This window comes from Epargyreus clarus, unplaced genomic scaffold (genome assembly GCF_041222505.1).
Source record: "Epargyreus clarus isolate Ecla_fem2 unplaced genomic scaffold, WU_Ecla_fem_2.2 ptg000007l, whole genome shotgun sequence".
Classification (NCBI taxonomy): domain Eukaryota; kingdom Metazoa; phylum Arthropoda; class Insecta; order Lepidoptera; family Hesperiidae; genus Epargyreus; species Epargyreus clarus.
Window position 1 is genome coordinate 7,296,799 of NW_027332215.1, and position 27,041 is coordinate 7,323,839.

At 32.7% G+C, this 27,041-nt stretch overlaps 1 protein-coding gene and 2 long non-coding RNA genes across 10 annotated transcripts; 2 read left to right on the forward strand and 1 right to left on the reverse strand.

The window, feature by feature from the left end:
* Positions 1-3,163: 3,163 nt before the first annotated feature.
* On the forward strand, positions 3,164-4,979 carry LOC140743319 (uncharacterized). Its single transcript, XR_012102443.1, has 2 exons — positions 3,164-3,193; positions 3,637-4,979. It is a non-coding gene; the product is annotated as an uncharacterized LOC140743319 (long non-coding RNA).
* Positions 4,980-6,319: 1,340 nt separating this feature from the next.
* On the forward strand, positions 6,320-14,470 carry LOC140743315 (uncharacterized). Of its 8 annotated transcripts, none has more exons than XR_012102433.1 (4): positions 6,320-6,586; positions 10,886-13,401; positions 13,580-13,719; positions 14,058-14,470. It is a non-coding gene; the product is annotated as an uncharacterized LOC140743315 (long non-coding RNA). The 8 variants fall into 8 exon arrangements; XR_012102435.1 differs by lacking the exon at positions 6,320-6,586 and having other exon boundaries at positions 6,928-12,005; positions 12,114-13,401; XR_012102434.1 differs by lacking the exon at positions 6,320-6,586 and having other exon boundaries at positions 6,928-11,106; positions 11,270-13,401.
* Positions 14,471-22,402: 7,932 nt separating this feature from the next.
* LOC140743436 (prothoracicotropic hormone-like) lies at positions 22,403-24,960 on the reverse strand. Its single transcript, XM_073074698.1, has 5 exons — positions 24,910-24,960; positions 23,153-23,518; positions 23,020-23,061; positions 22,780-22,890; positions 22,403-22,689 (listed from the first exon to the last, which is right to left on the reverse strand). The coding sequence occupies exons 1-5, from the start codon at positions 24,958-24,960 to the stop codon at positions 22,540-22,542; spliced, it is 720 nt and encodes a 239-aa protein (XP_072930799.1). The 3' UTR covers positions 22,403-22,539.
* Positions 24,961-27,041: the final 2,081 nt, after the last annotated feature.

Here is a 27,041-nt window from a genome sequence, read left to right on the forward strand (position 1 = left end):
CTATTTCTGTCAATAATGTGCGCGACGCGGGGGGAGATACTACTCTGAAGCACGATAACACCCGAAATGCAATGACAAGTATTATTCAAGTCCCATTAGATTTAAATAAGCGTGTCTGTGATATTTAGTCACAGAGAGTATGTCTTCCAATGTAAATATAGTGTATGTTGTAATTATTGTAATAGTAGTAGTAGTGGCCGTAATTGAATTTTTCGTTTTGAATCACATGTCGCAATAACATCTGCGTTCTCCCGTTTGTTCCAATCCACATGTCTAAGTTTATTACACAAGACACGAAATTATACACTTGTTAAAACTTACAAGAGTTTCTATTTTTAGCTAAATGTTTGGTCTTCTCTATTGGAAGATGTTGTTATCGACTTCTTTGCGTAAACACAAATTAAAACCCGGATTGTAATGTCTTTGCGATTCATCGAACAGAACTTTATATATTTATGTGTAAATATTCAAGATGGACTAAACTTCTTTACAAATTAAAATATTCCAGCGCAAAGACAAATCTGACAAATGCTGACTATTTTTAACAATTCCAAGGTTTTCATTTTGATACGCAAATGAGTCATCAACGCTGTGGAAATTTTGACGTAAGAATATTCTCTTGGCAATTAAAATCAGTTAATTTATTATTTATCCCTTGTTATTTGAAGGTAACTCGACTCCGGTCGCACCACCGCCATACCTTTTTCTGCCTAATGACAGCTGCGTTAAGTGCTGCTGTTTTCTGGTGTGAATGGTGTGGTAAGGGAGATATACTTTTCGAGGCATTCCAACTTAGTCCTCACTTAGTGACACATCTGTGGTCGACTATTGACCGGAATCGTATTATCTTGCCAGGGGTCGATTACAGATGTCCATAAGCGGCAACTATAGCCACGTTGCTGCTTGTTCGTTTGCACCTTTTTTATTTTTATTATCTCGGTTTGTGACTTAATTTTAATTCCAGGACAAATTTTTTCGGACATAAAGGATGAAAATTTCTATTACTTTTATTAATAATTTAGTTATAAATAATTTATGATCCAAAACCGAACGGTTTAAGAGAATATTCTCGGTCAGATGCCACTTGCGTTTTCGTTCATTTGAAGTGGACGATACTTGCTTACTAATAAGTTCTTAATCATAGCCTCCTATCAAACATCGGCCTTTGATAAAAAGCAAATATTTGCTGGTTTTACATATTTGTTATCAATGCTTATGTTTGCTAAATTGGTTGGTTAAAACTTGTTAGTATTTACATTAAATGCAAGTAAAATTAGTCAATCTTCTTCTTTTGATACTGGTTACTTTCATAAACCAATATTGTCAAATCGAAGGTTTATTTTTTGTTTTTTTACAAAACAATTGACACGTATATGTGGGGAGTTGTGACGTAATTGGTTCTTATAAGCTATCTTACCGCCAACCGTTTATAAATCAAATATGTCGTTACTCCTAATCTGCAACAATCAATTTGATTTGACGTGCTGGAAATGCTTATCAGGCATCGAAAAAGGAAAGAGATGGACAGATACTGCCATGACGGAAATCGTAGCAGAACATCATGTTACAATAGAATCTTGAGAGTTGCGACGAACTGCAACCCTTTCCTGATGAAGTCGATGGAGATCCGTTCGACACTGCGAAAGTCATCTTTCTTGACCTCGCATTGTGATTTCCGAGTCTTTCAACTTTGACTCACTGATGGCTGTCTTTGTTCAGCTCAAAGCTTCTCAATGCGTATAATGATCGGGCGCATAAGTTTCCCCGCTTATGCGCTTAAGCATATTACATACGCATCGAGTAGCATAAGTAACCAGTATCCCTTTAGTCGCAACATCGTTGGCTGTTTCTGTTAATTGACCGATGATCCCTCTTTAGCATATTTTTTTTAATCTTTACAATCTTTCAAAATCTTCTATTTCCTAATAACAGCAGTGTTAGGCTCTGCTTTGTTCAAGGTGCTCAGGGATAGCAATGCGGCCAACAGAACCTATTTAAGGACGGTGGCCGACATTTATTTAGGGTCGATTACAGATATCAATAGGCGACTGTGGTCACTTAATATCAAGTAGACTACATGCTCGTTTGCTATCCCTATTTCTTTTAAAAAAATCTGCAGGACGGGCAGGCTATAAGAATCTGAAAAAGAATTTAATATTCTATTTCAGTTTGGTTATGGAATTCCCGTAACTAGTTTTACATTCATTCAAATAATCATTAATGTTACCATACTAAGCATGCCGTGTGGTGTCGGCATCCATCGAATAGCACCACTCCCTTTCTTCCCGTGGATGTCGTAAGAGACGACTAAGGGATTCAACAAAGGAATTGATAGCGCCGTTTCCTGTTAATTTAATAATCGGAGCAAAAACATTTCTATGGAATCTATTTATATAGCGGAATTGTCTATTTTTTAAAATATCATTTTATCGTTATATTATTTGCCTAATGGAACATCTAATAGAATAGAACCGAAAATATTATGTTTCCATCCAAAACATATCGCAGTTGAAATAAGATGTTTTTTTTTTATTTTCAACATTATCCTAGCCTGGCGCTACTAGCGTATGTGGCACTCCAACTTAGTCCTCGGGGGTAGCAAGACTTCGCTCAGTTTTTAAGGACTCCAATCACATTTGGGGTTGATTATGGATGTTTTGTAGCTGTCCATAGCTTGCAGTGACCGCCTAACATCAGGCGCGCTGTATGCTTGTGTGCTACCCCTATCAATAAATTAAAAATATCTCTCATTCCATCTCTAACAATATAAAAATGATTAAAAATATTTTCCGTGATTGATGGCAAAACGGGATAGTTAGGCCCAACTAATACCAAATGAAATGAAAGAAGAACCTTCCAGAAACTCGTTTAATATTCTTAATCATTAAGTATATGATGTAAATTTACTGAGAACCATTTCAACTTTCGACAATATAATTACCCATCCTTCAGTACGTAAAAAAACTTGCAAATGTATGTATTTCTTAAGTACTTAGTATATAGTCATGTATTGGAGTCTACCTAGAGCTCTTGACCACCGTCTTTTTTGTCAGTAAGATACGATACTACTCAGGCAGAAACGGAATTAAATAGGTGATTCCAAAACAAAAATATGCCAAATTTCAAAATTGGGATTGCATACAGTAACAGATATTCATTTGGATTGACCTAAAAGTTTTCCGAACTTACTAAGGCAGGGGTTCCCAAAGTGTGCGCCGCGGCGCCCTGGTGCGCCGTAGAAAGTAAAGAGGGGCGCCGTGAGTCGATCCTCTAATTATTGTACACCACAAATCAATATTTGAATATAAAATAAAATCAATGTGAATCAAAACGCCAATGCGTTTTAATTCACATTGATTTGACTGATTAATTATCGTATTTAATTTTTGTTTTTTCTCAAGTATTTCTTGTTGTTTTCCGTTTAAAGTCTTTTATAATAACATAAGTATGGTACAATTTTATATTGTGGTGTTTAAATTTTCGTTTCGATCAACCTAACGTAACTACTATTATTGTGGGTACTTATTTCTTTCGACTGTCTTCTTCTAATAGTTAGCTAGAACAGGGCGCCGTGAAAAAATATCGAACATGTAACTGCGCCGCGGGTTACAAAAGATTGGGAACCCCTGTACTAAGGTATAAAATGCCGGTATCTTACTAGCAGGAATAGACATAAAACTTACTATTACTCTGTCTAATCTTAAGGGTCTATCATTTATGTTTATGTAATAAACACAGTAGGACTACCTTTACATTTTCGGAATTGTTGTGCGGAAAAACGAATTTCATACGTAAGGGTATGTAATCTGTAAACGTGGTTTAAAAATCACTTAAACATTTTAGAACTAAATTATTTTTTGGTAATACTGGTCTGTGTACTTAATGAGAGTTCTCATATTTATCGAAGCCGAATCGACTTAGGCCGGAATGAAGCCAGTTCTAAACATTACGTCAATGCGTCTTAAAAACCTACAGCACATCCATTGTTGGATAAAAGTTTCCAATCGACGAGTTTACGTCGACCGTAATAAAGCGGCATTTAACTGCAGCTTTTTCGGAAAAGCGTTGACCTCGAATCGTACACGGAGTTATTCCACCATGCCTAGATATAACATCTGTCGCATAGTAATGTTATTACTTCTGAACGGCATAAGCCGATTTGTCATCGATATTTCGAGACTGCCTTATTATTTAAGAGCAAAATTGTCTGACCGCTCATTGGCTACTATCGCCTGAGCGACCGTTGCGTAGGCCACCATCTTGTCGCTTAAGCAACTGCTTGCTTGAGCCGCTACAGCTAGCCGCGGCCAACAAACGGCACTTATTCCATAAATCTGTTAATAGTCGATTATCTGCCCATCTGTATAGATGCTTGAACTGCTTAGTTACCGAACAACTTGTGATAGTCGCGTTAACCGCTAAAGCCACTAGTTGCTCACGAGATAGAAACCAATATGCTGTCAGGCTAAGCGTGAAGCGTGCGTTTGACAGTAAATCGATAATATAATATATTAGACACCACATCAATAACTAAGAAGAACACAACAAAATAGTTCAAATTTGCAACGTTTATGCAACATTTAGATACTCGTGGAGTGCGGAGAAATAGGCGCAAATACGAGTATGTAATAAAATAACTCGGATGCATACGGTACTTGCCATGACTACTCGTCAGCGATTTATTTCGCGATTTCTTTTTCCAAATTAATGGATTGTGGGTTTGTATTCGTGAGCTATGTTTACATACTCGTCATTGTTTGGCACGTTATGCGGCGGATTGTTAACGACTATCTAAATTTTGCGTTACGAATGCGTTCAGTCTTTCACACAAATTGAAATCGTTTTGCTATGAAAGAATTGACAGTGTCAAACGCTTGCCCAGTGCTGTTTAAACATTTCTGTAACTCATTTTATCTACCATACTGAACATATTGCTATAACCCACTTATATCTTTCGAAATACATGACACTGTATACAAGTAAGTTTGTTTTATTTTTAAGGAGGAAAGAATTTGTCAATTTGTTACTTAAAATTTGAGAATTGAAGAAATTATAGGATAATTATTTTGGTACATCTGCATAGTGAGGCACAACTTGTTTTAATATGGATTAGAATTTAGAATGGCGGCGTTTGTATTTACCTTTCGATTCATTTCTATAACTTGTGAGCGTAAAAAAATTGCAGCATTTTAGATTTTAATGTTCTAGGAAATAGGATTACACAGATAAAAAAGAAAATAAGTAATATTTGTTTACTTACTTACTTGAAAATTACTTTAAAATCATGTAGGTCATGTAGTTACCCGATAATATATTCGAATTATGACTTGGATTGATATTAATATCATATTTATTTTTATATTTAATCGTTTGATTGTAGATAAAACTCGGAGGTGTGCGAAAGATTGGATATAATAAGGATGTGTCCACTTAGCATCTGTTATACATACGAACCCCTTACAAATAAGCTTAGATTGAAAATTATGTATGTAGTACCTAATAGATAAAAAATGAAAAAAGTAACAGCGTGTTCCAGAAATTAGTTACAAGAAAGTATATACATATTTCGTTACGTTCATTTGAGGAGTAAACTTTATTTCGATGACATTATTTTATGATACAAAGTAGGTTGCACTCAATATATTCATTAAAACGTTACAACAACTCTTATACCAATAAAAGGTGTTTTTGTATAACATTATTTAGTTGACATGATGGTGGAGAGACAAAGGGTCAGGAAGTCGTGTCTCACAGGAGTGGCGCGGGGAGGGGCGCCACCTCCCTCAAGAAGAGGGCCATAAGGATATGTTAATACAGAAAAATATATTGCATCATACATTATGTTAAATATTATAAAATTAAATAGAGCATAGTAGTTACTTGAACGGCCAGAACACTATTTATAATCTCATTAGATTCAAGTATTTAATTTCAAGAAACTAAATGATGTCATTAAAAATTTACTCTAAATACTTATTGAGCTAATGTTACCTTACTGTACAATTATGCTGGTGGAGAGGTTAATGTTAGGTTAGATAGGTTGAGCCTCACAGGAGCGGCGCGGGGTGGGGCGCCATTCCCCCTCCAAACGGAGGGCCGTTGTCCGAAGACATAATCTTCGGATAATTGATTTAAAATAAGTAAATTAAAATAAGAAAAACAAGTGCAAGACGAAAAACAATTGATGAAAAATTTATAAAAAAAATCACAATTGTGAATTAAATAAAAAAAAGTTGGCTGCATGAACTATGTTATTCATGCCTAATCTAAGAGCAGAATGACATTGACAAATTGTACAAAGTCAAATGGACGATACAAAAAGTCAAAGTCAAACGTTGACGTTTCAAATCATCTGTTTTTATTTAAATTTAAAATATTCCTATTTATTAAGTGAATTGAAAAATATAAAATAAATGTAGGCTTACATACAAAAATAACTGCAATTAGTGATTTACTACAAAATTGTACCTATTGAAAAATATTTACAAAGGAAGTTATGGTTAATTATTGTGTTATACTTAATAGCTGGATTGTTCTATCTTTCGCTCAGTGAGTTACGCAATACTTAATACACACATGGAATTAGGTACGTAAGTTTCCTTTATAATCTATGACGAAACAATTTATGTACGAGTATATACAATGTGTTAAAAAGTTAGAACGAATACTAAATTAAATGTTTCGAATTTCGAAAACATCAAGTCTTCGAGTATCTAAGTTTAAGAGTATCACACATTCATACACCTTAGGCTTTTTACTTTTTAGGTTTTAGACTTTAATACTTTTTTCAATATACATAGTCAGTTGTAAGGAAATCCTAAAATTAATGTCTTCAGTCTAGTTAAAGTGAAAAGAATTTCAACACCCATCTAAGAAGGCGGTGAATTAATCTATATTAGGTCTATTAAAGTTATATGTGGGGAAATAAGTAGCTGGACTTAGTAATAGTTTGATACCAAGCATAAAAAATCATAGGCAACCACTTATGGCATTACTTAGAAAATAATTTTAAAAAGTATAGGCTAAAAAGTATTTTATGCAACAAATGTTTTGATTGCTTAATTAAGAATGTTATTATTAAACCTTCTACATATTGAAATAAGAGATCATAATTTTTTTTTTATAATAATGGTATTTATGTCATATTTCTGTTAAAGTAATACTTTTGAGTATCTAATACTATAATACTGATACTCAAAGAAATCTATGTTAGATTTCTTATAAGAAAATGTCACAAGTAAATTGATAAGGTCTCAAAGTGGTACATAATATTAAAATTACACCACTCCTATTCTCATTGTACTACATGTGTTATGTGCTAAACACCATTATAATTTTTACCATGATTTATTAGCTTGACCTGTATGTATGTAATCTGTATCTTGGAACTCAATTTTTACCCACTTTGAACGGTCCGATTAATTTAAAATTTTGAACAATTTCCAAGAACCAATGACAATACATGATTTTAATAATTTTATTCCATTAGGTAACACATAACAATAGAACCTTTCAGTAATCAGTAATTTATTTATTTATTTATTTATTTATTTGGTTTACCAACAATTGTTACATTCTTACAGTAACTTCTTACAACATAACCTATAATATAGCTAAATGCACAATCACTTATAGGTAAACACTGCATGCAATGAACATAATACCTAAGTAACAGAGGCGCTTGACTTAAAACAATGTTTTACTAATTTAATAACTATATTAATGTAGGGTGATTCTGATTTTAATAGTAATGGTGGAATTTAATTTGGGATTTTCTTGAGCAAATGATGTCGAAACTGGTGAAGCTTGAGTGAGAATAAATCAATTTGTCTATCAATGGACCAATCATTAAAGGTTTTACTTAAACGAGGTATTGGAGAATTGCTACCTAAGACTGTTAATCTTAGCGGCGGAACAAAAAGTGAAGTTGGATGGCGCGGGGCGGTTCGGGGTATTCTAAATTTAAAGTTGCTAAGTAGTTGTGGACAATCTATAATGTTATTATGAATTTTGTAAAGGAATGTCAAGTCCAGAAGTATTCTTCGCTTATTCAAAGAAGACATATTAAAGTGTTCAAGTTTTTCAGAGTATGTGCGCATTCTTTTTGAAATATTAGCAGAGTGTGATAAATGCCATAAGAACCTTTTCTGGACACGTTCAATTCTAAGAATATGAGCCGCATAATGAGGCCTCCAAACTACAGGACAATACTCCAACACACTTCGTACTAAAGTATTATACAAAAGGGTTCTAGTCTCTGGTTTTTTTAAGATTTTACTGTTTCTTATGACGAACCCCAGCATATTGGATGCACGTTTGATTATATTATCTATATGAGGCAAAAATGTTAACTTTTTATCTAATGTAACCCCCAAGTCTCTAATACTAATTTACTCTTGTAAACGCCTTCCTTGAATATAATATTTTGAATCAACAGTATTGTATTTTTATGTGAATTTTATAAAAAAACATTTATCTATATTTAGATTCATGCCATTAATGCAACACCAATAAGTAATCAATATTTATTGCATATTACTGGTTTTTACAAGATTTTTCTTGTTGACGGTTTTACATTTCTCTGTAGTTACGCTATGGGTGTGCAATTTCTTAATTAATTAAACGAAAACTATCTGTGTAGGTAAGTATAATTAAATTAGAGGAAAATAGGAGACATGTATTAGATCAAACACTTAAGAAGCAACAGCTATCATTATTCCATGTCAAAATAATTATATTGTAAATAATTGAATACAATGGAAATGAATATGTCAAGAAATTAATTATACATTCAACAATTTATCATTAAGGTACTTGTCATTTGTATAATAACATTTACATTTTAATAATAGTTTTAAATTTACTTAACCCTCATCACCCACAAATATTACAAGTGTGTTGAGCAGAATACAGCAGCTCGTTTCATAGCAATGAATAGAGCAGTAAGCAAGAAATCCTTAATATGAAAAATCCCAATTTAATCCATTATGTTACATATGTCCAGGTTGCAACATATTTATGGCCCACTTAGTTAAGACTTCAATGTTTTTTGAGTTTTTGATGTTAGTTTTACTTTCAAATACATATTACCAAAAGCTACATACTCATAGACAAGTAACTTGAATTTGATAAATCTGCAGTTATTTTTTTAATATCCAAAATTTTATAATCTCTTCTAGGATATAATTTCCATTATTTCTACTTTAGACTTTGATACATATCAGTTAATCACGAATAGAATGATATAATAGTAAGTTATCAGTCCCATTACCCATCAGTCTATGTATCCCTTCCATACATCCATCCATCAGTCGGTTGGTCTCAATTAGTCTTACCGACCGACTGTTGGTCAGTTTTTCCTAACTCGTGTCATGTATGTCTGCCACCTATCCTTGGCCAATATGTTGGTCTGTCAGTAGGTCAGTTTGTCTGATCGTGGGCCAATTGGTACAAAAAACATTGGTCCAAATTTACAAAAAAGAATACATTGTTACTCAGTATAATGAAAAATATAAACCCATTTTCCCGATAACATTATAGGCGTTGTAGATATTATTATTTAGTTTTAGTTTAGGGATAAAAAAATTGATACGGAACCATCGGCATGTTATTTCATCTCGCGCTTCCAAGCATTCAGGCTCTCGAACGTTCCTTAAAATGCGATATTGATTTGTACGCGTTCGGTCATGCGCATAACGTTCTGGCTCCGTATTATTATTGTAGACTGCCACCCTACTTCCCGCGAGATTTCTGGCTCCCTCCCGAATAATTTATAGGAATCGGGCCTTTATACCTTTTATACAAGGAGCACAATCGTATATCAGTTGTGGAGGGGCACTCCCCTTCCACTATTAGTCACCCTCAACCCCCTAAGGGTCCCGTGGCGCGTCCCGATATAAATGTCCAGACTCCCCGACCGCCAGTTCGCCTGAAACAACTCAGACCCGTAGTCATTGCGTCTGCAACGCGAATTAAATTCCTTTGTTCAGGAATAACTGTTTGGTCTAACATTTTCTGAGTCTTATTCTATTTCTAATTGAATCTAATAGGACGTGTTAAATGTGCCAGTGTATGTGTTTTGTTAAAAATTTTGAGTTAGTGAGGATAGTGCTCAGTGCAATGTCGAAATTTATATTCTTGCTTGTTTTAGTGGAAGTCGAGAAAACTAAATGATCACGCAAATAGATCAAGAAAAATTTGGAGAATTGGAAAAAATTACCGAATAAAGCTAAATGGTTTTAGAATATTAAAAAAACAAAGATAATAAGACGATCGATCTAAATTAAATTGTGGTCACCTTTTTAACGGTCATTTAAAGCATATTGCGTTTACGTGCCTGTTTCAGTTAGATTTTTGTTAGCTGGTTACTGGTACACAAATGATTTTATCGAACTCATACAATACCTAAAAACTAATAAAAAACCGCCGGTGCCTGATAAAAAACGCTTGCATTCGTCATTAGTATAGAAGAGTAATATTTTTTTAAACCTACCATAATTTTGTTAGTCTAAATTAGAAGCAAAGCTACCAATAGACGTGAATATATTAAATTTAAGAAGATCTAAAGATCTCGAAGAAAATGGCGTCAATTCCTCCATTACTGACCTCACATTTGTTGAGTATTAGAAGACGTAAATGTAAAGAGATTGCGTAAAATTTATATTTGTAGCACCATAAACTTACTAAGCGGTTAATATAACATAGTATATTTCTTATTCGATAAAAGAACTCCGGTTTATATATTAACGGTTCAGGATTATATATATATTAAATTAAATACGTGCGATAAACTACCGTTTCTATAAATACGACCGACAATTATTTTAATAAATTGTTCTAAAATAAAACACATAAAATAATAATTACTTAACGCAGATATATTTAGGTAATAGGTAGGCGTAGCATCGGTACGGGGCAGCCGGAAGATGAGGTGTGCTACGCTGTGCCGTAATCAAGAAGACAGAAGATAATAAATTGCGAATTCGTGATTTACCCTGTAGATCCGGGCTTTTGTAGTTCTTCTTTTTTTTTGGCCAGAAGCTCGTTTCTACAGGTATCTCACGGCTGAATATTCACGTCACTTAAATTTCAAGGACAAATGAATTGGTACGTTATGTGTTATTCGTGTAATGTCCCTAAAGATAATTTTTGTTTCATTAAAATAATATCCTCCCTCAACCTTGCATTCTTTTACATTTTAGTTTTTTTCGCTTATACCCTGGTTTATTAGCTACATACATAATTTATTAAGGTACTTTTTATGTTTCAGGTTAAGCCTTCTTACTGGTGCTTTACAAATCGCAGTATTTTAAAATTATCTGCTTTAATTGACGATTAAAATTTCACATCCGGATATCCAAATATATAGGGCTGGCGATTCATGCAACCGTATTGATCAATCAATGTCAATTTTCGTCATAGTAAATGACCAGTCCTATGTCAAAGAACTGTTAAGAATCTTCCTACGAATTCCTGAAAATATTTTTTCTTCAGATTGTAAGATTCTTCATTTCCTTTGTTTTAGCACTCTCGATTTATGAACCATCATAAATCACCACAACCATCTGGTGATCAGTTGAGGAAGAGAACGGCCGTTGTACAATATGCCAAATGGAAGGCGTTTGCGGAATTTTTCGTCAAACATAAATCGTTTCCTAATTGTTATGGTTTAATAAGATTTGTCAATAGTTATAATGATTAAATGTATCCTTTAATTTAAGGTATTCTTACTGAAGCATAAGATGTCAAAGGGCTATTAGAGATGTAGCATATACTTTACTGAGATTTTTTTTGTCAGATTGTAAAATTTCTTCATTGCTTTGTTTTAGAACCCTCGATTTATGGTGGTTCTGGTGATCAGTTGAGGAAGAGAACGGGCGTTGTACGTTATGCCAAATGGAAGACGTTTGCGGAATTTATCGTCAAGCATAAACCGTTTCCTAATTGTTATGGTTTAATAAGATTTCTCAATAGTTATAATGATTAAATGTATTCTTTAGTTTAAGGTAATCTTACTAAACCATCAGATGTCAAAGGGCTATTGGAGATGTAGCGTATAATTTACTGAGATTTTTTTTGTCAGATTGTAAGATTCTTCATTTCCTTTGTTTTAGCACTCTCGATTTATGAACCATCATAAATCACCAGAATCATCTGGGGATCAGTAGAGGAAGAGAGCGGGCGTTGTACGTTATCCCAAATGGAAGGCGTTTGCGGAATGTATCGTCAAGCATAAATCGTTTCCTAATTGTTATGGTTTAATAAGATTTCTCAATAGTTATAATGATTAAATGTATTCTTTAGTTTAAGGTAATCTTACTAAACCATCAGATGTCAAAGGGCTATTGGAGATGTAGCGTATAATTTACTGAGATTTTTTTTGTCAGATTGTAAGATTCTTCATTTCCTTTGTTTTAGCACTCTCGATTTATGAACCATCATAAATCACCAGAATCATCTGGGGATCAGTAGAGGAAGAGAGCGGGCGTTGTACGTTATCCCAAATGGAAGGCGTTTGCGGAATGTATCGTCAAGCATAAATCGTTTCCTAATTGTTATGGTTTAATAAGATTTCTCAATAGTTATAATGATTAAATGTATTCTTTAGTTTAAGGTAATCTTACTAAACCATCAGATGTCAAAGGGCTATTGGAGATGTAGCGTATAATTTACTGAGATTTTTTTGTCAGATTGTAAGATTCTTCATTTCCTTTGTTTTAGCACTCTCGATTTATGAACCATCATAAATCACCAGAATCATCTGGGGATCAGTAGAGGAAGAGAACGGGCGTTGTACGTTATGCCAAATGGAAGGCGTTTGCGGAATGTATCGTCAAGCATAAATCGTTTCCTAATTGTTATGGTTTAATAAGATTTCTCAATAGTTATAATGATTAAATGTATCCTTTAATTTAAGGTCATCTTACTAAACCATCAGATGTCAAAGGGCTATTAGAGATTTAGCGTATAATTTGCTAAGATTTTTGTCAGATTGTAATTTATTTTTATTTCCTTTGTTTTAGAATAGTCGGTGGTGATGGTGATCAGCTGACGAAGAGAACAGGGCTTTTACTTCATGGCAGGCGGCAGTCGTTATCATCAGACTAATTTAGTTCTACATGTCATCATTTTATAACTGTACCCAATAATTGTAACAATTGTATATTGATCATAATCCCAAAGACCAAAGATAATCTTCCAAAAGTATCAGATGTCAAAGGTTTTTAGAGATCTCTTAGGTTTAGCAGGACTACTTGTAAGAAATTTTATGCGTTTCCACTATTTACCATTTCCTTTTTTTAGGACTCTGGCTTACGACGGTGATCATCTGATGATGACAAGGTTATGGCAGATCTTTGGCAGTCAGCGCTTTTTATCTTCAAGCATATTTTCATTTTCTGAGTAAGTTAAGACTATATTCATAATAATTTAATAACTGTATTCATTTAGATAAATTTGCACTGTATATGAACTTCTGAAGTTAATCTGTCCAAAGCCAAAGCCACCATCTGTCTGTGTTAGGACTTTCTATGAGAAATGTGAGACCGATTCTAAAATATCTTTATTTTCATTGCTTTAGGACTCGGATCATTGTGCTGCTGGCTGACTCGACTGCGAGAATAGGACTGACATTATGGCCGATAGCAGTATTGAGCGCATTTATTCATCAGACATATCTTGTTTTGTGAATGTGATAATTTAATAACTTTGCTCAATAAGGTAAGGTTGTTATGATCTTGAACATTAGAAGGTAATTCTCTGTATATAAAGGTATCAGGTTTAGCAGTCTTGAGCGCATTTATTCATCAGACATATTTTGTCTTGTGATTATTTTAATAACTTTGCTCAATAAGGTGTTATGATCTTGAACATTAGAAGGTAATTCTCTGCATATAAAGGTATCAGGTTTAAAATGGTTCTTCAGAGGTTTTGTGTTTAACTTACTTAGGTTAGTAAGACCTAAAGGTAATCTCAAATAATTGTTAGAGGTAACTGTTAGAGCTAAAAGTCGGTACGCTCTTTTTACTTCACTTACTAAAATGTTTTGTTGGTTTCAGAAATCTGGCTGATGGTGGCGCTGGTGACACCTGATGGAGAGAACGGGCTGATGGGCGGCTACAACTGAACGCGTTCTTCATCTTCGCGAGTCCAGGGCAGAGCTACACTTCAACTTCAATTGCAATGTATAACTGTAGCGTGTAAGCTAATATATAAGGTTAATAATATGTACTCGAAACAATAAAGTTTGAAAATTGGAGCTATGATAATTTAATAAAGCTAATATATAAGGTTAATATGTACTCGAAACAATAAAGTTTGATAATTAGGGATATGGTAATTTAATAAAGCTAATATATAAGGTTAATATGTACTCGAAACGATAAAGTTTGATAATTGAAGATATGATAATTTTAATTATACCTAATGGCGGTATCTTTATATTTGATAATAAAGATTTTGTATACATAAAGCTGTTTTTCTACCCAATTATCCTAGTTAAAATTTAAAAAAATAAAAAAAATGCGTTTATTTAAGAAAAATCCTTAAAACATAATAATGTAATCTATAGTAAATCATTATAATGATGTAAGAATATTTGTGTAGAATAAATTATGTTTGTATTTGGTAGTTTTTGTATTGTATTGTACTTAGGATAAATATCCATAATTATGTAACACTCGTCTTGAATTGTGTGAATAAAGTGAATTGTTAATGTATCAAAAATATTGTATCAATTATAATTCCCAACCCAATTGAAAATACTATAAAGGCAAACAAAAAATTAAATATTCGTACAGAATTATTCAATCATTAGTAACGAATTACTTTCAAAGAACTTGTACAATTTCAATTTGACGAAACACTTATGAAAAATCTTTACATTTGTAAAATACACATATATTACAAAGTACGTTATAGTAATATAAAATCACAAAATGGCTTAGGGATTACAAAGTACACACTTATACAATTAAAATTTGATGAAATTAGTTTATATTTACTTAAATCCATAATTCTGATTGATGTTGCGAACATTAGAATATAATGAAAAATACTCACATACACTATATATTGAATAACAGTATTGAAGAATGAAAGAATAAAGAATTGTAGCTATGTACTGGAAAAAATATGTTGAAATCATTCTAAAAATAATTATTATTTGCAATCTAAAGTTGCGATGAACTTTGCTGAAGGTGTTTGAAAAATCTCGCCTCGAAAATCGTTAATCCAGAGGATGTTGATAAGGACAATGGTACAAAACTATTGTTTAAAATATTGAATTGTCATCGGTCTTTAATAAGTATGCCAAATTTCGAGTTAATCCGACGTTTTGAAGGGGGTTAAAATCATGTTCAAAGATTCCGTTACATACTAACATACCAACATACCAACATACATACGTCTGAAGCTAATAAAAGCGTGTTAATGACCTAGTTTTGATATACCTATAATTTACGATGAGGTAATTATATTTTCAATAAAATAAAAGTATACTGCAGTTAGTCAAGTGGGTCATGACTCATGAGGTCTGGATCGCAGATCGAAGCGAATGACGTCATGTCGAGGCGTGACGTCATCAGCGGACGCCATTGCACATGCGAGTTCTCGCGCTTAATTCAAAATAGAAAAATGCTATCATTAGGCTTCAAACCAAAATAATATGTATTATCTTAGATTACTTATCATAGAAACAGTAGACTTGAATTATTATTACTTAAGTACACACGACTATAGAATTAATATCGATTGAAAGTATTTCGATCATTATTCTACATAAGAATTAAAGATTCGCGTGTCTGTACACCGAAAATAATTCGCCAAGTACGAGTCGAACTCGCACATGGAGGCTTCCGTACCACCAAATGTTCATTATTTTTACTTATTTTTATTCATTTCATTATTTTCAACAGTACTTAGTTATATGAAACAACAATAGATGGCGTTGGGGTGAGGAGGAGGTTGGTGGGAATGATACGTTAATTTTCAATTATACTTAGTCATGTTACACAAAAATAGATGGCCTTGGGGTGATAATGAATACAATGTATAATAAAATTAAACTACCTATATGTTATAGTAGTAAACGGATTGTAAAAATTTTTATTGTCCTTCTAGTATAGTTTAACAGTTAGATCGAAAAATGCCGAAAAATACCGGTTTGTTGTATGGAGACCCCCTTTTATATTCAACTTTGTTTTATTTTTAGTATTTGTTGTTAATTTAATGTCTGTCTATTACGGTTCCGGAGATATAGCCCTGTGACAAACGGACAGACAGCGAAGTCTTCGTTTTTAATACGCTTTTATTAGCTTCAGACGTATGTACTCGTATGTTGGTATGTTAGTATGTAACGGAATCTTTGAACATCATTTTAACCCCCTTCAAAACGTCGGATGAACTTGAAATTTGGCATACTTATTAAGGACCGATGACAATTCAATATTTTGACCTGACCTGACCTGACCTGACCTGACCTGACCTGACCTGACCTGACCTGATCTGACTTGACCTGACCTGACCTGACCTGACCTGACCTGACTTGACCTGACCTGACCTCAACTTCGACGCGTCCATTGTTAATAGCATCATGAAGCGGTGTCTCATCATCCTTATTCATTCAGCACTTCAACATCTGCACCTTCCTTTAACAAGATTTCCACTATTTCATTGTTCCCATTTCTTGCTGCCAAATGTAAAGGCATATATGATTTCAGCTCATCGTCATAGTCACAATTTATATTATTAACTCGAGCTGTAAAATTAATTAAACTACTAACAGTTTTAAAATCTCTGCAGGCAGCAGCAACACAAAGAAAAGAAATTCTAGAATTATTTTTGATATTAACATCATCATGCTGTAATATTAAATCGATGATTGGACGACGTCCTTTTGAAATGGCTAGATGTAAAGCAGTTGAACGTTTTTCTCTTGAGTATTGCCATCAGCGCCTGTTTTTAAAAGATGCTCTATCATCCTTTTTCCGTGATTACTTTTATCCAAGATAGAGGACCTGGGATATGGTATAAATTATGAAAGAAAGCAGTTAGCATTGGCAATTCGAATGTCATTCAACAACTCCTCTGGGATTTTCACGTTAACAATAAAAATAAACACCAATGTAAAACACCACTTCATACAGCTGTGTTAAACAATGACCCAATATTCATTTTTGCACTGCTAAGCAAAGGTGCTGATGCTGATTCGAAAGATAAACTTGATAATACGCTACGTAATAATCGTTAAAATAATCGCTAAAATAATCATTAAAAAATGAAAAATAAATAATAGTTAAAAAAAAAACTAAAAAATACGCTTTTATAAAAAATTCGACCAAAAAATGAAAAATAAATAATAGTTTAAAAAAACTAAAAAAATACACTTTTTATAGAAAATCCAACTAAAAAATAGAAAATATTTTTTTTAAATTTGAGTTAAGAATAGTGTAAATAAGATAAAAATATTTTTTATTGTAAAATAAATAAATAGTTTTAAAAAAACTAAAAAAATACACTTTTTATAGAAAATCCAACTAAAAAATAGAAAATATTTTGTTTTAAATTTGAATTAAGAATAGTGTAAATAAGATAAAAATATTTTTTATTGTAAAAAAAGCGTGGGGTGCATGGTGTCAATAGTTATAAATATTTTATTGATAGATATTGAGTAGAAGGATTATCATTTTGATAATATCTTAAAAAGCACCCCACGCTTTTTTTACAATAAAATATATTTTTATCTTATTTACACTATTCTTAATTCAAATTTAAAAAAAAATATTTTCTATTTTTTAGTTGGATTTTCTATAAAAAGTGTATTTTTTTAGTTTTTTTAAAACTATTTATTTATTTTTCATTTTTTGGTCGAATTTTTTATAAAAGCGTATTTTTTAGTTTTTTTTAACTATTATTTATTTTTCATTTTTTAGTGATCATTTTAGCGATTATTTTAACGATTATTACGTAGCGTATTATCAAGTTTATCTTTCGAATCAGCATCAGCACCTTTGCTTAGCAATGCTAAAATGAATATTGGGTCATTGTTTAACACAGCTGTATGAAGTGGTGTTTTACATTGGTGTTTATTTTTATTGTTAACGTGAAAATCCCAGAGGAGTTGTTTAATAACATCCGAATTGCCAATGCTAACTGCTTTCTTTCATAATTTATACCATATCCCAGGTCCTCTATCTTGGATAAAAGTAATCACGGAAAAAGGATGATACAGCATCTTTTAAAAACAGGCGCTGATGGCAATACTCAAGAGAAAAACGGTCAACTGCTTTACATCTAGCCATTTCAAAAGGACGTCGTCCAATCATCGATTTAATATTACAGCATGATGATGTTAATATAAAAAATAATTCTAGAATTTCTTCTCTTTGTGTTGCTGCTGCCTGCAGAGATTTTAAAACTGTTAGTAGTTTAATTAATTTTACAGCTCAAGTTAATAATATATGTTGTGACTATGACGATGAGCTGAAATCATATATGCCTTTACATTTGGCAGCAAGAAATGGGAACAATGAAATAGTGGAAATCTTGTTAAAGGAAGGTGCAGATGTTGAAGTGCTGAATGAATAAGGATGATGAGACACTGCTTCATGATGCTATTAACAACGGACGTGTCTAAGTTGAGGTCAGGTCAGGTCAGGTCAGGTCAGGTCAGGTCAGGTCAGGTCAGGTCAGGTTAGGTTAGGTGATCGGCGCGCCTGGTAGATTCCTTTATTGGTCTTAACGCAGACCTTCCGGGTCTCAGGAAAACAAAAATCGCTGATCCTGATTAACCTAGTAAGGATAACGGGTCAGAATGTTTAAAATATTGAATTGTCATCGGTCCTTAATAAGTATGCCAAATTTCAAGTTAATCCGACGTTTTGAAGGGGGTTAAAATCATGTTCAAAGATTCCGTTACATACTAACATACCAACATACATACGTATGAAGCTAATAAAAGCGTATTAATATTAAAAAGCGTGGGGTGCTTTTTAAGATATTATCAAAATGATAATCCTTCTACTCAATATCTATCAATAAAATATTTATAACTATTGACACCACGCACCCCACGCTTTTTTTACAATAAAAAATATTTTTATCTTATTTACACTATTCTTAATTCAAATGTTAAAAAAATTACTTTCTATTTTTTAGTTGGATTTTCTATAAAAAGTGTATTTTTTTAGTTTTTTTAAACTATTATTTATTTTTCATTTTTTGGTCGAATTTTTTATAAAAGCGTATTTTTTAGTTTTTTTTTTAACTATTATTTATTACACTATGGGTACGGAACCCTAAAAATGAAGGTACTCTAATTTTTTCATGACAAATCCTTGTTTCATTTATATTTAGTGTTTGTAACTCATCAAACCAAGAATACCTAATGGAATTTAACAGATAACCATATAGTTCGTATCTTGACTTAACATTAAGTTTTTATTTCATTCAAGTCGATCAAAAGTTATTACAATTTTAAGTCAAAGCAGTGTTTGTAACAATACATTACATCATACAATTTACGTACTTGATAGATAGCGTTATATGATTGACACTATGTTGTGAATCCATGACGACAGTTCCTTTTATAATATACAGCCAATCCCAGCCATGGTCATCTGTAATCAAACTCAGATAGGTACGCTTGGGGTCTTCGTTGTTACTTCCCAGAACTAAATTGTAATGCTTCGCATAACTACCTATATTCTTAGTCTACAACAGAATCTCGTAGTAACGTGACAGCAGCACCTAATAGGTACTCTGTGGCGGTGGTGACTCCGGAATCAAACCACTTTTAAAGTTTCTACTATCTTTAAACTTGTTAATATGATTTAGATATTGGATAGATGGCTTTACTTACCAGATACTTTCTACACTGAGAGCACTCCGCACTAGGATTATCTGCATGAATACATACAAAAACGATATACTACTATACGACGAGATACTCTAACATATACCTACAAAAGATATCTAAATTCATAAATTCTGTCTGACTGGGAGTCGAACGTGCAACCTCTTGCACGTCAAACGGGTGAGCAATCCGCTATGCTCTAGGGTGTGAATTGTAAGTATCCATAAACAGACGTTATTGATAGAAAAATATCTAGTTCTAGTACCTATATTATTTTTTACAACAGCCTTGCTAGTCCTGTCTGTCGGAGGCAAAATTGTCTAATGTTAGAGTAAAAGTTAGTCCGTGTCACTACCTAGTTCAAGGATGGAATTAGTGTAGATCAATGGTAATTGACATGACATTTGTCATAGTATTATGTATTTTTATATTAATTTGCATTTGCGTTGATAAAAAACCACCTTTTGAGGACTTCTTCCCATGCATCCCATATTTTCTATTATTTCCGTATACTTTTTTAACACAGAACGAAATAATTGCTGAAAGAATGAATGTTTTTTCATAAAGATCACGTCATTAACAAATGAGGTCAAGGGTCCATTATCACATCATACTGACCATAGATATATTATCCTACTGACGTAGGATACTGACTTATTTGCAGTTCACATAATTGCTTAACTTAAGTAAAATGAATATTATAGGTACCAACATACAATGTTGTTAACAGTAATGCAACATACAATGTTGCGCCTTATCAGTTACAAGTGAACCTTTCAGGTTATCAAATGGCTATCTAGTTAGCGGGCGGTGCAAAGATTTCTGTACTTCTCTTTCTGTACTTAGCAATATAGAGTTAAGTACTGCAGTTTGTTAAAACACTATCACTTCCAAGCTATAATGCCCTGGTACCTTAATGCGCTAATAATGAGTTTAATTAGCTTATCTATGACCTAGCCGTTACCCGCAACTTACTCATCTTAATATCTTAGATACTAAAACATGGTAATTTCTTTATTAATAATCAATCTACTTTTTGCCTACCAAAGACCGAAAAATAACAATTTCAAAAGCAAAATTGTCAAATTACTATCTTAACGGTTCCGTAGTCAAAATATGGGATAAATTGGTCGTTAATAAAAAATATAAGTACCTGCTTTTATATAATATAGGAGCAGACGAGCATGCAGTTACCCTGATGGTAAGTGGCTACTGCCATCCATGGACATCTGTAATCAACCCCAGATAAGATTAGATATTGGACCTGAGGTTGGCCACAATTGCGCCGCTACCCCTGAGGTCTAAGCTGGAACGCCTCGGAAAAGTATGTCTCCCTTACCACACCCTTCAAACCGGAACACAGCAGCGCCTAACACTGCGGTTATTAGGTAGAAATTGGTGTGGCGGTGGTGCCGCCGGAGTCGAACCATAAAGGGTACTACCACCTTCAAAAACTATATATTTAATTATGACATGCATACGTCCTCAACCCATGATTACGTATGGGCATGAGTTGGACAATAGTCCATCTCCCTGGCCAAGGACGTACTGGTAGACTTCACATTGATTAGAAACTTGTTTTTTAAAGACTTGCTAAGTTTTATCATGATGTTTTCCTGCACATATTTTGAAAAATCAGACTAGGATTTGAACCTCGGATCCCTCGATTGTAAGGCCGAAATACATCCACTAAGCTATCATCAATCAAAGGTTTCTTCATAGTGATATGTGTATTAGTAGTAATCGCTTGCTTTAACGGCGTGAGAAAACATAGTGAAAAAGTTTGTACAGGTACTTAAGACATCGAATCTCAAATCTACTAATTTGCACTTGAGCAGCGCGGTGGGCTATAGCCTAATCCTTCTCAATCTGACAGGAGAGCTTTCCCCAGCAGTGAGACAGTAAGGGATTGATGATGATGAAGAACTTTGCTTGCATATAATAGTGTGGTAGCTAATTGAAACTTACTCATACCTACTGTACTATTCTGGCTAAATTGAACTTACATGTAAACTGCTCATTCGATATAAAATTACTATTCTTAAAACGCTCAGAAGATTTTAAAAAAAACACTGGTAATTAATACAGTCTTATTAGTTTTAAAATAAGGTATAAAGATATTATGTTTCTCTTTTAAGAAGTAAAAATGTATGCTTGTATGATAGTTAAAACTGTTATTTGATAACATTGCAAAAAATTATTAGGATATCAGGATCATCATGATTAACGGTTTTCGAGGCGGTGACGAGCTCCTTAAAGTTCACGGCAGTAACTTAATTACAACAATTATTACTTTTTAGAATTATAAAACGTAAAAGCGTGAGTTTTTATAAACTATAATTTATTTTATTTCAAGCTCCGATTGATGAGTAAACTTTCAACTTTAAACGAATTTAGTAGGTAGTAGGTATATTAATTTTAAAAAGAGTGACAGTTCATTCCAAATCAACACCACATTCCACAAATCGGTTAAAATTGTTGGTAAAAAATATTTACAGTTAGAATTACAATTGAAACTAAACCATTTTCATTATATTATTTTATTTTCTATCTTTTTTGATACATAACTTTACTCTATATTTATTTTTGTTATCAAAGTATTTTTTTACAAACTTTGAACCGCCCTTTACATAAAAATATGTTCTTTATCAATGATCGACCTTTCCATGTTTCGAAGTTTAATTTCACTAGCCTTCTATGTAGTTCTTTAAGCACAAGCATCCAACTATGATCGATTTTTTCAAGGCGACCCATTTCATTGCAAGTTCAACTGGTAATTCCTCTTGAAACTCTCGTGCTAATTCATCTTTATTATTTCGTCTCCTCAGTACAGTCACCTAAAATAATGTTTAAAGAATGCTGTTTCTTAAATGATTTGTATATATGTAAGTACACTCGGAACAAAATAACGGAAGTTTTATACGTACATTGTAATAGCGAGTTTTGCAGCTGTAAGGCGATGGACACAGTTTTTCATTACAGATCTTCATTTCGAGCATACGAGGCACATAGTCTTCTCCTAAGAACAGCACCTTTTTCTGGTAATAAAAGCGTGTTAAAAAAAGAATTTGATTAGAAAATGTTTGATGGTAATATTATGACACATAAATTTAAATATTTGACGTCGACTATACGACAAACAAAAATTAATAAGTATATTTACTTACATTGTCTTCTTCACAAGTGCACGGAACCTCCTGGAACCCCTCCTAATAAAAAATATCAATTTTCAGTACATTTAACTTTAAATTTTACATAAGCTGGTGAGATAATTATAAATAAATTGCTATTTATACTTACGTAACGTTTTTCGGCTTCAAAGTTGCCTCCTTTTGTAGTTCTTGTTTGAACAGATGATTGATCCAATAGTAAAATGTCATTTCTAATCATGTTGGCATAGTCGACTAAGAGGTCTGGTAACTCTTTAGGACTGATGTCCGGTTCAAAAGATTTTGATCCGTAAGTTACACCCAAGTCATCTGCATTGTCAGAAACTTCGTTATTGGTCGCTTCTTGGACTATGTAATTTTGTCGCATACGAGTTCTATCATTCTTGACTGTATATTCATTTACATTGGATGATCTCTTGAAAGCCACCACTATAGCAATTGCTTGTATAGTAAGTAATACGGCGCACAAATGAAAAGATACTGCAGTTAGCTTCGCCTGAAACATAAAAACAACGTTTACACCATTGCGGGCATTTTAATCTTCGGGTTACGCAAATAAAAGTCACTTTTGATTTTTAAACGAAACGCCACACAACAAATCTAATAAGTATTTATCGCCAACTAACCATGGCGGTGACCGGTCCTTATGGGAAATATATGAAGAGTAATCTAAGTCCATGTATGTCCAGCCTTTTATACAGCAACACAGCAATCTGATTGATAGGTTAAAGAATAGACCCATTTGTTAGACATTCTTACGTGTAATCGATCCTAATAGAAGAAAGCCATACACAAAATAACAATAAAGGTAGTGTGCTAACATAAAGGTCATGCTCTGAGAGGGGTCTGGAGTGGGCGAGGGAGCGAAACTCTTATTGAAAGAAAACATGTTGATAATAAAGAGAAATATAATAACACGAGATAAGATCATATTTGCTATTCTATTTTTAGTCGACACTATTTTGTGGACGGACGTTCACAAAATATGTTCACAAAGAATGTGGGGAGGGGTAAAAGAAGCTTGGTACTGTAAGTAGTCAAGAGATAATATAATAGAAATTGAATGAACTCATATACAGAATTTATATATCTCACAATTAATTTAGGCCTTTCTCCTATGTGAACACGCATATGGTGCCTAAGTCCTTGTTTATACAGGAAAGACATGTTGCACAAATCACAATTGACCGATTTTGCTGAAGAGTTGTGATTGAGCTTGTGGCGCAGCAATGATTTTTTCTATAAAGCATAGTTATAAAAAAATAATACCAATAACGGCAATAACAATTTTCCATATATGATATGAAAACAACTTTTATTTATCAAGCTTATTCAATAGCACCAAAAAATAAGAACCCCATTTATTTTTTAAAAATGCATAGAGAGCTCTTATGAATACATTTCCATCATAAAAGATAAACTAGAAATAAGAAATCAATTTTATTATATTTTACTTACTCTCTTAAACCTTTGTTACATATAGGACATACCTATGTGATTTTTAACATCTGTATGTGTGACCATGTGACTGAAAAATAAAAAATACAGTTTAAAAAACTAAAACACACGCTTTTATGATAAAATCAACTAAAAAGTGCTCCATTTATCAGTTTTCGAAAAGCGCCCCGCACTTTTTCTACAATTATACTATTTATACTGTTCCTTAAGTGATTCCTAGATTGAAAATTATTTTCTACTTTTTAGTTGATTTAACTTTATTTAACTTTTTAGTTGATTTAACTTTATTTAACTTCTTTGGTTGCAGCAATTTTTTGACAGAAAATTCTGGATTAGATGGTTGCTGTTCTTGTAAAATAGGACACATTATTTAATAAACAAATTCAAAATAAGAAATGGTGTAGTTGCAAAATCAAGAAATATTTTAACCCATGTGACTAGGTCCGGCGATTGGTTCAATCGTGGTTGTTGAGGCCTCATTATCATTTGTTCTTTTACACACTTTGACAGTAATCATGTGAGTGTATAAGAAAATTCAAGCAACTTTTCATCAGGAAGCGGATTTGCTGTCAGATTCATCGATGGTACTGCAGACTTCTTAAGCATATATTTTTTCTTATTAAAGAACTTGTTTTGAAAGTGAGCACCGCATAGATATTTTAACGAATGGAGCTTTTCTATGGGAACTTATATTAAGTCTTCTTTTCCCACGAACTTAACTTGACCGAAGTTATCGACATTGTTAAAGTACAACACTACTACACAATACGAATAAAATTGAATTTTAGAAAAATCGGTTTGGCAAGGCTTGCTTACCTATAAATTTTTCGTTGGTTAAAAGGTATATTAAGTTTAAATCAGCGCTTAACGGGATTCATCCAATGAAAATTTTGCCATAAACTTTGTTTTTAGCGGTCTATACGTTTCACAAATTACGGTCCACAAATTTCACACGTTACAAACCGATTTTTCTAATACCGATTAATTTTTCTATTAACGAAACCGGTGAAATTTTAAAAAATATTATAATAAACTAAACTAAAAAGTAGAAAATAATTTTCAATCTAGGAATCAATTAAGAAACAGTAAATAGTATAATTGTAAAAAAAAGCGTGGGGTGCACTTATCAGTTTTCGAAAGCACTCCACACTTTTTCCACAATTATACTATTTACTGTTTCTTAATTGATTCCTAGATTGAAAATTATTTTCTACTTTTTACCTGACTGCTAAGGAAGGGTTATGTTTCTCGCGCGTGTTAGCCTAACGGCGAACCAGTCGATTTTATAAACAAATTTATCTATTGTAACAATTATATGTATTATTATGATATAGGGAGTATAGCTATAAAGCTACATATGTATTACGGTCTGCGTAGTAAGATTTGTTGAATAAAATAGTTCTGTACTGACAGCCTCTGGGCAAAGACGTATTTTCATTTACCGAATCTCCCAATACTTCTGACATCAGAAGTGGGATTGATTCGACTAGTTCGATAGTTAACTCACGCCGCAATACATTAATGTTCGATAAGTGAAAACGGTGAAATTGATTTCAATAAATGAAGTTATCGAACAATCTATTACAAAAATTACAAATAGACTATTGTGACCTGTGACCTGAAATTATAAGTCGAAAAACGAAAACAGTACAGAAGAACATAATGCAGAAAGAAAATACAATTAAGTTAATAGTGATAATTTGAAAACTCATCAATGAACGAATCAATCAGTGAGCCGCATCCTGTGACTTTTACTGCGAGTGTTGGTGGAAAAATAATATAAAAAAAAAACAATAATCAAAAGTATAACAAAAAAGTGAATCGCTGACGTGTAATTCAACAGTTAAATGGAGGAATTACAAAAATAAAAATATTGTGAAAAACTCAGTGACTAAATGTATAAATTACACAAAGAAGTGTTATACTTAAACAACAATAAATAAAACAGTAAGTGAGAGCCTGATGGGCATTTCACGAATATTTAATTATCTTACAACTTAAGAATTTTAAGCGGCAATATTACTATTGAAAATTATCTCGTCTTCGATGGACATGTATAAGGACTTAAAAATAGCTTAAATGTGAAGCTCATGATAAATATATTACACAATTATTGTAAATAACCACAATTGTTGTAAATGACTACAATGAAATGTTATTAATTACGAAAAGAATAAGCAAAATGTAAATGTGAGACTGTAAGAAAAATAAATAACATAGTTATTGAAGATCAACTATTGAATAAACTATTGAATTAAGACATTGAAGAAGACCATCGATATAACAACTACGAAAATTATTACCAGTAATATTGAAATAAGGGTTACAACGTGCGAATAATGAGAAGTTATACAATTAACGTAAACAAATCCCTACATAGAGCTCCGAGATCGTGAAATAAAATGGGAAAGAAGTTAATAAAAAAAGAAGAACTTATTTTCCGCGTTTGACAACTACAAGAAAACTACAATGTAAATTACTAGTTATGAAGGCAAAAATAATCATAATCCTGGATTGACAAAAATAAGCAAAACTTATTTTGGAAGGTCTGCATTTTACAA

Excerpts from the sequence above, each read along its gene's own strand:
- LOC140743436 (XM_073074698.1), bottom strand. The coding sequence starts at position 24,960 with ATGAGGCCTCAACAACCACGATTGAACCAATCGCCGGACCTAGTCACA. Across the intron at positions 23,519-24,909 it reads CGCCGGACCTAGTCACATGG|GCGAAGCTAACTGCAGTATC; the intron begins GTTAAAATATTT and ends TTTATGTTTCAG. Across the intron at positions 23,062-23,152 it reads TTGAAGCCGAAAAACGTTAC|GAGGGGTTCCAGGAGGTTCC; the intron begins GTAAGTATAAAT and ends ATTTTTTATTAG.